The sequence below is a fragment of the Crinia signifera genome, chromosome 12 (assembly GCF_055691185.1).
Source record: "Crinia signifera chromosome 12, ASM5569118v1, whole genome shotgun sequence".
NCBI lineage: Eukaryota > Metazoa > Chordata > Amphibia > Anura > Myobatrachidae > Crinia > Crinia signifera.
The window spans coordinates 11,481,895-11,495,934 of NC_139228.1; the positions used below are offsets into that span (position 1 = coordinate 11,481,895).

The window sequence follows — 14,040 nt, forward strand, 5'->3', positions numbered from 1 at the left end:
ACACTGAATGGCACATATGTAGCATATATATTATAAGAATGAATCTTCTGTCTGTTGAGAGGTGTACTTATAATATAGACTAACAATACAAGGTCTGACAATTAAGTTGGCAAACTCACCACCGTGCGCTTGCCATGGCAGCACTTTGCAGACACCTCAGTATTGGCCTAAGCGCAGCCATTGGTTCATAGCTTCACACTTGGGTGGTGACCACAGTGATATTTAGCAATGAAGTATCTACTGTAGCACAGAACAGATCTTTATCTGAGCTGCTGGACTGCAGTCATCAGGACGTACAGTTTTTGTATATATGGTTTACACTTATCCACAATTATCCATTCAGTAGACGGCACCAGAGGAGACGTGTGATGCATAAAAATAATATATAAGGGTGACCAGGGCTCAGAGGGGGCCCCAACTTTTTGGTACATAGAGGCCTTTAGAAACTTTTGCCATTGAGTCTACAATATGTGTAGTTATTAGGTTTGCCCCTGGATCTGCTCATTTTATTGTGGTATGAAATGAACTGAAGAGCATTATAATATGGCATAATATGAACCTGGGGCACTTTAATGGTACAGTATATGAACTGGGGCGCCAAAATGTGGTACAATATGAAGTGGAGGGCACTATCATGTGGCATAATATGATATGGAAGGACTATCCTGTGGTATAATATGATCAGGGGTATTGTAATGTGGTACAATAAGAAGTGGAGTGCACTATCGTGTGGCATAATATGATGTGGAGGCACTATTGTGTGGCATAATATGATGTGTAGGCACTAGAATGTGGAATAATATGATGTTGAGGCACTATAGTGTGGTATAATATGAACTGTGGACACTGTAATGTGGCATAATATGAACTGTGGACACTGTGGGCCTTATTCTGTTTGGAGCGTCCGGGCCGTACGCGTACGTCCCGGGGTTTTTTACGATCTGCGCATGTGCAGATACGCTAATGCGCCGGCGCGAACACTCCACAACGCTTACGGCCGGGCTCTCAACGTGCGAAAAAACCTGTACGCGAGCGTACGGGTAATGGGGCGGCATAGGGGCGTGTTGATGGGAGCGGCCGAAATAATGAGGGAAAATGGGCGTAAATATGGGCGTACACGGGGGTGTGCACCAAAAATGAGCGGTGCTACTACCGCACGATCGACTAAGGCACCGTTCGTTTCGGACACCAAACAGGCGGCCGCCAACCGCCAGCTAAAACCACCCCTACAGATACCGCATGCCAGCGTGCGCCTGAGTTGGCTAATTTACGCTGATTACTACTCAAACACATACACCTGAATGTAATAAGCAATGCTGCAGTCTATTAACTACAAACCATGATTTCACTGCCTGCAAGCCACACATGCAGCACGCAAACACATTGGAAGCTTATGTTTCTATACTTCTCCACATTTAAAGGTTTGTTTAATTTAAGGTAAGAATCTTTTTATACGCTAAGGTAGGTATTTGCTAAACAGACACATTCACTACCTGCTTTCATAGACTTTACGCAGTAGCACACTCAATCTACACAAGTCGACATGTGTCAACGTGTTCACTGTAATACTAACATAGGTTTGGTATTTAGGATACAATAACATAAACCACATCTAACACCTACAAAGGATGTTTCAGCAATGTTTGAAGCCCATGACCACTATTTATCTTTATTAAGGTAGACAATTGAGTTAATAGAAAACAATAATTGAATAACAAATAGATTAATTAATCAATTGTCAGATTAGTAGTTGAGAGGCAAGATTTGCAGGTCCATATATGTGAAGGGTATGCCAGCGTGCACGGACGTACGCTCACTCTCACGAGCGGTGACATAAGCTGAGTTTTCCATTGAAAACAATAGGGACCCGTCCGTGCAAACTGGCGTACGCTCAGATCGCCGCAAGAAGGCGGTGGGGAGACGGAGGAAAGACGGCCGTAGACGGCGCCGTACGCTCAGTTGTACGCCTGTTGTCGGAGTGCAAGGGCTGGCCCGTCCGCGTACGTTGCCGTACGCTCATTTGTACGGCACTCCCCTTCTACGGTATTTCTGCCCGTACGTAAGCGGCTGATTTGTGGGTGGACTTAACCCTAACGGCCGCGTACGGCTAGCGTGCGGTAATTGTGAACGTACGCACGTTTGGCCGCTCCGATCAGAATAAGGCCCTGTATGTGGCACTGTTTATCATAATATGAATTGGGGGTACTGGGTGGCAGAATGTGTACGGACAGCCCTAAATGTGACATTGCGTGAACTGCGGAGAGGTGCCTCTCTATAAACATTGAAACAGGAGCCCTTAAACAAAATGTTTTTTATGGGGACAAGTTCTGGCTACACCCCTGCTCTAGCTGCTTGTGCCTTCTAACATGTTGCTGCCTTATAGGGACAAATAAGGTGATGAAGCCTAGGGAAGGTCTTTGAAATAAACCAGGTTTAATGAATCTTACTTTAGGTAGTTGCCTGTTTACTTCTTTAGGTATGTTCTAAATTTCTTGATGAATGAAACTATTATAATGAAGGTACAGTTATAAACCATTGTGAGGTCCCAAGGGCAACTACCTTGTGGGGCCCAAAACAATAAAAGTGCACTGTAGTGCCCTCAGGTATGCTGCTTTCACATCGCAAAATGCAGGGTCACACAGGGACTTTGAAACGGTTCAGTCCCGGTGCGACCCTGCATTTTGGTCTGTTTAGACGTCTGCTGATGTCATGCGGGAGCGGGGCAGAGCAGCGGAGCATCATCGGGGGCAGGGGAGGAGGCAGCGTTTAGAGCTGGCGCTACCGGTTTGCTGGACCGGGTAACCCCTTTCACATTGCACCAATTACCGGGTCGAAACGGCAAGAAACCGCCATGAACCCAGTACTTAGGTGCGATGTGAAAGGGTTATTAATGTTATACCACACAGAGACCCCAGTTCACGTTACTTCACAGTGCCCCCTACACTGTATGTAGCTGTGTGTGGTGGGTCCTCATGTGGGGGCCCCTTGGCAACTACCCTAGCTGCCACTATGACTCTGTGGGGTAAATTTACTAAAGTGTGAGTTTTTAGAAGTGATAGATATTGCCAATAGCAACCAGATTTTACCTATTATTCTCTAGAAGGTTCTAGATAAGTAGAAACTGATTGGTTGCTATGCTCCCACGTCTAAAAACCACCTTAGTAAATTGACTCCTAATTCTCTCAGGTTTGGACTATTTTACCATATTAATATTTACTTACCTGTCAGTTCTGGAGTCAGGTTGGGTCCATATTCATCCAACAGGATCTTCTCCACTAGAGTGTCCCCTAAATGTAAGAAAACCTATAGTTTTACTATATATGCTAAAGATACTAATGTCAAAATTAATGCATGTGAATAGGGTCTGAGCCAGTGCTTGAAGTGGGCCGGTATACAATGGTATGGCATACCGGCACTTCACTTGGAGCACTGCTTTTAGAACCCCACTAATCCCGCTCTGACGACCCCACCAGCAGCGCCACCCTCCCACTCTGACCCCATCAGCTGCGCCGCCCTCCCGCAGCATGGTCTGACGAGATTCTCATGGACAGGAAATCGTACCAGTGATGTGGAGGACCAATGAAGAGATGCCCAGTCCCCTTTCTGCATCCAATAATATCCCAGCTTGTCCCCACTCCCCTTTGATATATAGTTTGTTGTCCGGATCTGGGAGCTCCAAGTGTGATCTAGTCAGAGCACATTTCCCCGAGGCCTTGGGGAACCCCTGCCTGGTTGTGGTATTCGCTCCTCTTGACGGTAATTGATATGTGTGCCAGTTGTATGTTAACCGAATCTGCATTGCTAATCTATGTAACTGTTTCATTTCATGTATAAACTATATTGTATAGGTTCATAGTTTATATATATATATTCTATATTCTGTTAACCATTTGTGTCCACTTTGAACAATAAAAACTTATAATCACACGGGGTTGGATCCGTGATCCTAATAATACAGAGTGTGTGCTTCCATTACTTAATCGCAAGTGTATCAGCGTTTCAGACGCAGGGTCAGCTTTGAGCATAATCAAGCGCATATGCATTGTTAAGGTTTGTGTATCAATGACTGGCCTAAGGTCATAACAGGACATACATTGCATAAACTCTCATTGAGAGATACAGTCACTGATGCGACTGATAGTATGTTTAAATTGTGACCGGCTGCGATAATCACACAGTGTATTAAGTGTGGACCTTCATTTTCCATGCAGCAGTATAAGGGTTAAAATCTGCTAAGGTCACAGTACACTGGAATCAGCAGCTTCTAGCCATATGCAAATTTGTTGTTCCCATTGTCGGTGAATGTGAAGCTTTTAGAACTCTGAGCTAGGTATTTTCTAATATCACTGTGACAACCTGCCGTTGTTAGGGGTAACCAGCTGTATATTTTAGAAGGTAACGCATACAGTATAATTATTTTCCCATCCACTGGTTTATTAAACTATCAGTTTTAATAGACCCCATCAGCAGCACCGCACTCCTGTGCTCACCCCGCTGATGCTGGCAAGAGGGAGACTCTAAAAGGTGCCCACGCTGGGGAACGGAAGACCCAGTGACACTTTAGGTACACACTACACTCTATACCCTCTTACGACCTCTCTTTCTCTCCCTCTGTCTCACCACCATCTCTTAACTCCCTTTTTAATTCTGTCTCGCTCTGGCACTGCCTCTTGCTCTGTCTGACACCCTTTCTCACCCCTGAGGAAGCTAATCTGCGAAGCGCGTGCCGGCTAGCGGTGCGCAGGCAGATGGCTTGTTGATTTTTGTTATTTTTCATATGATGTAATTTATGATTGTGTACTTAGACTAGTGTATGTATCCTGGAAGCCGCTACTTAGGCTCATATGCGCTGGTACCTGTGTGTCAGTGCGTTCACTGTCAGCAAGGTACATAGCGCCCTTTGAAGTACAAAGGAATTCTATCCCTCCCTGGGCTGAGATCCCCTGGTGTATTAACACAGTGGGAAACCCATATATACGCAGGAGGCTCTGACAGTGCACTGGTGTATATCCTTTCACCAGCACGTCATAGATAGGATTATAACACACCTATTAATGCCCTATTAGAGGTGTGTGAATACATAGGAGTATTAAGAGGTTGTTATACCCACTCCCAATGAGGCTATTACCCGTAGCAATTTTTGTAGTACGGATGAGCCCTTGTACTAGATCTCAGTTAGAGGCATTATTGGAGAAGTGAATTAATCCACTCCCACCCAGTACATTATATGTGAAGATCTGGAAGCAGCCACTGCGATTCATTCTGTACTCGCAGGGTCTGCATAAGATCCAGACAGCCTATACACAATCCTACTAGTGTAAAACACTGACATTACAGCCACATCTGCCTGCCACCCCAGTCTTTTATTGTGTGAACCCTACCCATGTATGTTTAGTGTATTTTTAACAAATTTTCGCAGCCTTTTAAGTAAGCAAAAATAAAGGTTATATTTTAATAAATTTCCTAAGGTGCACCTTATCAAGGACATTCTTTTCTCTCTCGTAAATAAGGGTTAAAATCTGCTAAGGTCACAGTACACTGGAATCAGCAGCTTCTAGCCATATGCAAATTTGTTGTTCCCATTGTCGGTGAATGAGAAGCTTTTAGAACTCTGAGCTAGGTATTTTCTAATATCACTGTGACAACCTGCCGTTGTTAGGGGTAACCAGCTGTATATTTTAGAAGGTAACGCATACAGTATAATTATTTTCCCATCCACTGGTTTATTAAACTATCAGTTTTAATAGACCCCATCAGCAGCACCGCACTCCCGTGCTCACCCCGCTGATGCTGGCAAGAGGGAGACTCTAAAAGGTGCCCACGCTGGGGAACGGAAGACCCAGTGACACTTTAGGTACACACTACACTCTATACCCTCTTACTACCTCTCTTTCTCTCCCTCTGTCTCACCACCATCTCTTAACTCCCTTTTTCATTCTGTCTCGCTCTGGCACTGCCTCTTGCTCTGTCTGACACCCTTTCTCACCCATATGTATGTCCCACCAGGCCTTTGTGAATGTCTCCATGTGCTCCTCCCCCCAGTCACCAGTGTGTCCAGTAGTACGTACCAGTACCAGTAGTATATGGGATCCTACTACCATGGTGTATGAGGGGTATATGGTATATTACACTCAAAGTCACGCCCCCTTTTGTGTGGCCATGCCCCCTTTTCTGGAGCGTGCACAGAAAAACATTACTAACTTTTACACAACCCCACTTTAAAATTTCCGCTTCAACCACTGGTCCGAGCCCATGTATTGCATTTATCTTACATGGCGCTGCGAAACACTTGTGGCGCCTTATAAATAAAATTATAATAATAATAATAATAATAATCTTTAGTCTTCTTCTCTTCCCTGAGAGGGATCTAATGGTATCCCTATTTACAGCCCGTGCTGCTCCACAAGACCTTCACTTACCCCTTTGAACCATTTCCCCAAGTACTACGAGTAAATTCGGGTGTGGATAATCCATCTTTAGATAGAGGAGATATTTCCAGAATCCTATCACCGCTTCTCTTCCCGCAGCCAGAATATCTTGTACCACCGTTTCCGCACAGACGGAGTCACCCAGGTTTTTTTTAATTTCCTCGTAACCCTAGATAAAACAAGATCACAACAATGATCGTATAGTATATAAAGAATATGAACTTGATTCTATTAATATTACTATTATTGTATAATAATATATACAGTCACCAAGTTACTGGGACTAACTCCGCTGGCCCCGTAGATCTGCAATAATTGCAAAGCCTTTGCGGCAAAGGTACTTGTTTCCTAGCACGGCCCCACCAACTTTTATCTTATGGCATCGGGTTTATCACATCGGGTCGCATCGCATCGCATGCGACCCGATCGCATGCGATGCGATGCGATCACACCCGATTTTTAATTGTACACCCACCCTGATGGGTGATAATGCACCCCCATTGTTAACGCCACCCCCACTATCAAAGCCAACCCGAAGAGTGGCGAGCGCAGCGAGCCCGCGAGAGGCGGCGGTACGCGTCCTCCCACCTTTTCATACCCCCACTATCCACATTGGCGTGGAGTTGATTTTATATAATGTGGCGAGCGCAGCGAGCCCCACGAGGGGACGCGGATGACTTCACATGTATTCCGCGTCCCCTCACGGGGCTCGGTGAGCTCGCCACGCTTCGGGCTCGGTGGCTCGCTGCGCTCGCCTGACTATCTAGAATCAACTCCACGCCGACGTTGATAATGGGGGTATGAAAAGGTCGGAGGACGCGTAACGCCGCCCCTTGCGGGCTCGCTGCGCTCGCCACTCTTCGGGTTGGCTTTGATAGTGGGGGTGGCGTTAACAATGGGGGTGCATTTCACATATTAATCACCCATCAGGGTGGGTGTACAATTAAAAATCGGGTCTGGGGGTCCATTTAACATAGTAATGAGCCATCAGGGTGCCTTTACAATGTAAAATCGGGTCTCGTCGCATCGCATGCCATTGTAATGGCATGCGATGCGACGCGATGTTAAAATTGTACGGAATTGTACAGACAACTGTTAAAACCCTCATATCGGGTCAGATCGGGTCCCATCGCATACCTTAACTAATGGTATGTGATGGGACCCGACGGGCGCCGTGCTAGGAAACAAGTGCCATCACCAATCTGTGACTTTTACAGATCTGCGCATGCGCAAGTCTGAAACTGCAGTCACGGTGCGACCACAGTATACGGCACGATGGGGGTGTCACTATACGGTATATGTATTGTGCACAGTCTGGAACCTGATCCCTGGAGGGGGGATTGGGCCTGCAGGAAGTTGGGGTTTTTGCCCTGTACCCCTCTTCCCTGTCCAACATCATTACATCACTGTGGGTAGGAGACACAATGTCGTTCTTAAAAATATGAAAAATAAATAAATTTTATATTAAAATGTATTGGTAAAACATTTGCCATACCTCTGGCTCGAGCTTAGTCCATACATTCAGTTCACTAAGGACACGGTCGCAGTCGGCTTCCACAATGTACACAAAGTCTTCTTTGTAATATGCATATATCTTATTCAGTGTGGAATCATCAAATGTAAGTAGAAGGTTATAAAGCGTCTCTGTGCCATGTAAACAGAGATGGAGAAGAAAAGACATCATCGTCACTAAGAAATAATGGTCATGCAGTCATACACAGCAGCCGTAGTACTAATAACGGGGTAAATCCCTATGTGATACCCGTTTTAGTGATGTGTTGCATAGCACGTTTCCCCCTTGGCTCTTCTTAACCACTTGAGTGGCTGCTGCAGCGGGCTGTCTCTGAGAATTTCCGGGCATACCACTAAGATGAAAGTGTGTGCCAGTGGTGCCTGCAGCTGTGCATCACTGGCGCATCACCTATCGGGGCACCCCCCAGTGGCTGCTCTCCCCTCCCATCGCTCCCCCTCACCTCTCTGCTCCGGTGAACGTACGCCCAAGCTCCCCTGCCCCCGCTGCCATTAGTTCTAGTAAGCAGGCGGCAGGCTTGGGGTGTTCGTCGCGGCTCCTCAAGCCTGCCACCTGTTATGAACGGCAGCTGGATCAGTTGCAGGGCCCGGGAGCATCCGGCGTACGATTGGGGAGACCTCCTGAGCTGCCCCGAACATCCCCAAGCCTGCCACCTGTTATGAACAGCAGCTGGGGCATCGGCAGGGCCCAGGAGCTCTGGCATACGAGATGAGGGGGAGGGGAAACGACAGGAGGGGGGTTGCCCACAGCTCTGTGGTGGGTTATTACCTGCCCCATCAAAACCCACCACTCAAGGGGTTAAATTTTGCAGGACCCTTTGGCAGCCCCCCCCCCCCCCCAAGCTGGAACACAAAGACATCACTAGCTGTCCCTCTTATGCAGCAGCAGAACCAGGCAGTCAATATGCGAGCAGGACAGGACGCAGTGCAGGCAGAGACACAGGAGTACCAGGTTCCACGAGCTACCGGCAGAGTTTCCTGACCAGTGGAGAGATAGGAGGATGGAGAGAGCTGTAAGTGACTCAGGGATCCCAGCTTGTCCTCCTCCTCGTCTGAGTGTCTGAGAATTATTTAACTACTGGTTTAAATGTAATATACACAATCCAGATATCCCAACATGACCAATCCCAGGAGTGACAAATGCTGTCTACATGGACTTTCTTCTTGTAACCACCTGTGTTTTAACATCTCCCAGCCCTGTAAAATTGGGCAACCCATGCGGATACTGGTGCCCCCCCCCCCATCTCCCCTGTGGCAGTGTTCATTTCTCGTGATTCGTGACTTTTTGGGGGAGGGGGTTGGGCTAAAGATGCAAATCGCATCATTTAAAGCTAATCATATGTTAAGAGTGAAGTCCAGGAAGAGAGAATTTGTCACTACAGGAGTGTGTCATGTTGGGATACATGTACAATTTAATATATAACCCCCAAACCTTCCACTGGAGCCCCAAGGCTTAATCCGGCCCTGAGGAGGCGCGCACTGTAAGAATAAGGAGAGCCATTGCTAGTGCAGCTGCAATATTCAGATGAATTACATTTACCTGGGGGCATTCCTTCACCACGGCAGATCCGGATTGGCCCACAGAATTATAGAGCCCATCCTTTAGGAATCATCAGAATTATACATATGTTACATTATACTGCACAATACTATGGTGTATTCTCTACATGGAATTCATAGTAATAATCTGGTACATTACCATGCATGGACTAGTAGTATTTATTTATTAAGGGCCCAGACCATGCAATCTTTATTGGTTAGCCATGCCTCAATGGCAGCTGGCCACTCCCCCTCTGGAGACTGGCCACACCTTTAAACACAGGCCCCTACCGCTGCATCCCCCTGGGGTCCTAGTCCAACATTGCACCATGGTCCAAAGAGTTGGTGTACCTGTATCTACTTGCAATAAATGTCAGCTAATTCCATCAACGATTGTCTTATTAACAACATATATATAAATAAAGGACAAACATTTTGGTACCTTTTTCTGTAGTCGGTTCATCCTCCTCTTTTGATTGGCTCGCCTTCCATCCCCAACCTGGGAAGTGGCTGAAAACATGACCTGCACCACATTTATGGAATTGCAACAGCACATCCAGGGATTTCACATGGGAGAAGAAAAAATACAAAATAAGCTTTAATTTAATGAATAAGTGTTTTTGAGTTTTATTGAATTTTCCTTTTTACACCTATTTTCCTCATCATTTTGAAGGGGGGTTGATGTATAAAGCAATAAAAAGATTTGTGCAGTGGACCAGTGGAGATGTTGCCCATAGCAACCAATCAACATCTGCTTAATAAATGCTACCTCAAAGCTGATTGATTTCTGTGGTCAATATCTCCATTCAGGGTTGGAATGGAATGGGGAGGCCCTACTGCCTCTTTCTCCTCTAACGGTCCCCATATATGCACCCCTGGCAGAGAACGTGAAACACCTGGCAACAAGCATGAAACACCAGGGAATGAGCAAGTAACCCCCTGGCAACAAGCATGGAAACACCTGATAACAAGCATGTAACCCCTGGCAATGAGCATTAATCCCCTGTCAATGAGCATTACATCCCTGGCAACAAGCATGGGTACTTATGTATTATCTGGGCTCCCATGTTAAATGCACCCCATTTTTTCATACCCCTACTATCCAACTATGCATGGAGTTGATTTTATATAGTGTGGCGAGCGCAGCGAGCCACCGTGCCCGATGCGTGGCGAGCGCAGCGAGCCCCGCGAGGGGATGCGGTCTCATAAGAAAAACGGGAGCCCAGATATTACATAAGTACCCAAGCATGTAACCCCTGGCAATAAGCATGGAACTCCTGGCAATGAGCATAAAACACCTGGCAACAAGCATGAAACTCCTGGCAATGAGCATAAAACACCTGGCAACAAACATGCAACTCCTGGCAATGTGCAAGCAACCCCCTGGCAACAAGCATGGACACCCTTGGCAACAACCCCTGGCAATGAGTATAAAACACATGGCAACAAGCATGCAACCCATGGCAATGTGCAAGTAACCCCCTGGCAATAAGCATGGACACCCTTGGCAACAAGTATGTAACCCCTGGCAATGAGCATAAACACCTGGCAACAAGCATGTAACCCTTGCAATGTGTAAGTAACTTCCTGGCAACAAGCGTGGAAACCCCTGGAAGCAAAGCATGCAACCCCTGGCAACGAGCATTAAACCCCGGCAACAAGCCTGTGACCCCTGGCAACAAGCATGAAACACCTGGCAATGAGCACATAACCCCTGGCAAGGAGCATGTAAAAATGTGTCCTTGTTAAAAGGAAAGAGGCTTTTGACGCGTTTCTCCGGTCTTACGTGCACCGTTTCCTCAGAAGATCCTTGGTGAGAACTCTCTATATATATTTTACTGAAATACATTTGAGATAGTGTTTTCACATATACTTACTAGAAATTACTGTGTCCCACTTGTGTCAATGTTATTGTTTTATTTCTAAATGCTTACCATTTTTAATGTGATATTAATAAGATATTATTGAATCCTAAATTGTGGCAATTGCGCTCTGTTATGTTTGTATGACTTAGGGTTATTTCTTTCTGAGTGATACAGAATCACTCCTGAGAGCAGCATTTGTCATAAATTAAAGAATGTGTACCTATTATTATAATTATATATATATATATATCTATCAGGGTTGCCGACCCTCCCGGAATTACCGGGAGTCTCCCGAAAATTGGGTCCACCTCCCGGCCCCCTGGAAGGGTGGGCAACCCTCCCGGACCCCCACTGAACTCCCTGATCGCTGCATTTAATGCCGCAATCTGCGGGTCTCAGAGGAGGGGGCGGAGCTAAAATGACGCACTTGTGTCATTTTAGCCCCACCCCCTCCACGGAGATCAGTGATTTAGACTATTTCTCGTAATGGGGGCGGGGCATAATGATCTCAAAGTCAAGCCCCGCCCCCCCGAACGGGTAATGAAAGTCTCCTCTAAGGGCTTCTCCCGGAGAGGAGCATTTGAAAGTCGGCAACCCTGATATATATATATATATATATATATATTTTTTTTTTTTACTATTTGTGTCTAAATATATCACACATCTGTGACTACAAATTCAGGGTAATTTCTTGTATATCTATAATACAGTTTGTTAAGGAACACAACAGCTATTGTTTTGTCAGTTGGATTTGTCTTAACAGTACATACAGAATTATGATGTAATACGGACCTTTCCTTCTTGCTGCTGTCTGGCAAACATCCATTGTACATTAAAGAGAGGATCCGATAGAACCTTCAAGGTAGGAAATAAATAAATAGCATTTTATTAAAAGAACAATAAAGTTATAATTATCTTTTATATTTAAGGTGCTGCAAAGTCTACACAACTCCAAACAGGCAACAAACTCTTCATAGAAGCACACATGTAACCTGGTACAATGCGTTGTATATGTATATACAGTATATGAGGAACAATCTACAGCAATGTACAGGTGAATAAGGAGTGGGGGTCGGCAGGTGTTCATTTTCACTTGCATTGTAGAAATGAAGCCTATCTATACAGTATCGCTTCCCCTATTATTAGTTTCACATGCTGGAAAGTGAAAGTAGTTCAGGTCAGAGTTATGTGAGTCAGTAAAATGTCTCTATAAAGAATGGTTCTTTTGTTATTCTTTATACTTGACACTTCTGGGGATAAGGGAAATGTTACTCCCCCACGTTGGCCAATAACAGGTGTTACTCTAGACTCCAACAGTGTGTATGGGGCTTAAAGGGCAGGACTGTAAGTGACCCTGTGTCTGCTATTAGGGTGTGTACCGGAAGGGTCTACCAAAGACTGGTGAATGTTTAGCTGGGTACACAAAACTAGGCAATATTTTTAAATAGCATGCAGAATAATGATATCGTTAATGATATAATTGCGCATATTGTCTAGTGTGTACCAGGGGCTGGCTGGCAACTTTTAGCCTAGGGGGCAAGTCCAGAGCACTGGCCCATAATCTGCCAACTTTACGGTAGACGGAATGCTTTTGCGCGCCGAAGGCGCGCAGGAAAATTAGGGGCGAGGCCTATCATAAGGGGACGTACCATGCCTGTACCATGTAAGGGGACTGTAAGGGGACGTACCATGCCTGTACCATGATTGTATTGTCTACCTGCAGATTGCACATTTTAGCGAACCTTGTAATACCCATTACACATAAAGCCACATGCCGTAATGCCAATTACACATTATGCTGAACACCATGATGCCAGTTACACATTACGCCCAAAACTGCGATGCTAATTATTCAATACACCGCACACTGTGATGCTAATTACACATTATGCCGCACACCTTGATGCCCATTACACCCCATACTGTGATGGCAATTACCCAATGCTCTCCACACCGTAATGCCCATTACGCCCTATACCATGATGCCCATTACACCGCACAATGTGATGTCCACAGTGCCAGATATGCCCCCACAGTGCCAGATATTCCGCCACAGTGCCAAATACACATATGCCCCCACAGTGCCAGATATGCCCCCACAGTGCCAGATATTCCGCCACAGTGCCAAATACACATATTCCTCCACAGTGCCAGATATGCCCCCAGAGTGCCAGTGCCACATATGCCCCCACAGAGTGTCAGAGGCACATATGCCCCCACAGAGTGCCAGAGGCACATATGCCCCCAGAGTGCCAGAAGCACATATGCCCCCACAGAGTGCCAGAGGCACATATGCCCCCACAGAGTGCCAGAGGCACATATGCCCCCACAGAGTGCCAGAAGCACATATGCCCCCAGAGAGTGCCAGAGGCACATATGCCCCCACAGAGTGCCAGAGGCACATATGCCCCCAGAGTGCCAGTGCCACATATGCCCCCACAGAGTGTCAGAGGCACATATGCCCCCACAGAGTGCCAGAGGCACATATGCCCCCAGAGTGCCAGAAGCACATATGCCCCCACAGAGTGCCAGAGGCACATATGCCCCCACAGAGTGCCAGAGGCACATATGCCCCCACAGAGTGCCAGAAGCACATATGCCCCCAGAGAGTGCCAGAGGCACATATGCCCCCACAGAGTGCCAGAGGCACATATGCCCCCACAGAGTGCCAGAGGCAC

General features: G+C 46.3%; 1 protein-coding gene across 2 annotated transcripts in view; it reads right to left on the reverse strand.

Annotated features, from left to right (window-relative positions):
- Positions 1-14,040, reverse strand: part of LOC146050502 (NACHT, LRR and PYD domains-containing protein 12-like) — a 40,671-nt gene that overhangs the window by 19,889 nt on the left and 6,742 nt on the right. For both annotated transcript variants that reach the window (XM_083167547.1, XM_083167548.1), the window contains exons 2-6: positions 12,155-12,217; positions 9,940-10,020; positions 7,924-8,072; positions 6,420-6,597; positions 3,222-3,287 (exon numbers count right to left, since the gene is read on the reverse strand). In XM_083167547.1, the coding sequence (XP_083023673.1) occupies positions 3,222-3,287; positions 6,420-6,597; positions 7,924-8,072; positions 9,940-10,020; positions 12,155-12,188 (508 nt within the window). In that variant the 5' untranslated portion in view covers positions 12,189-12,217. The remainder of the gene's footprint in view (positions 1-3,221; positions 3,288-6,419; positions 6,598-7,923; positions 8,073-9,939; positions 10,021-12,154; positions 12,218-14,040) is intronic.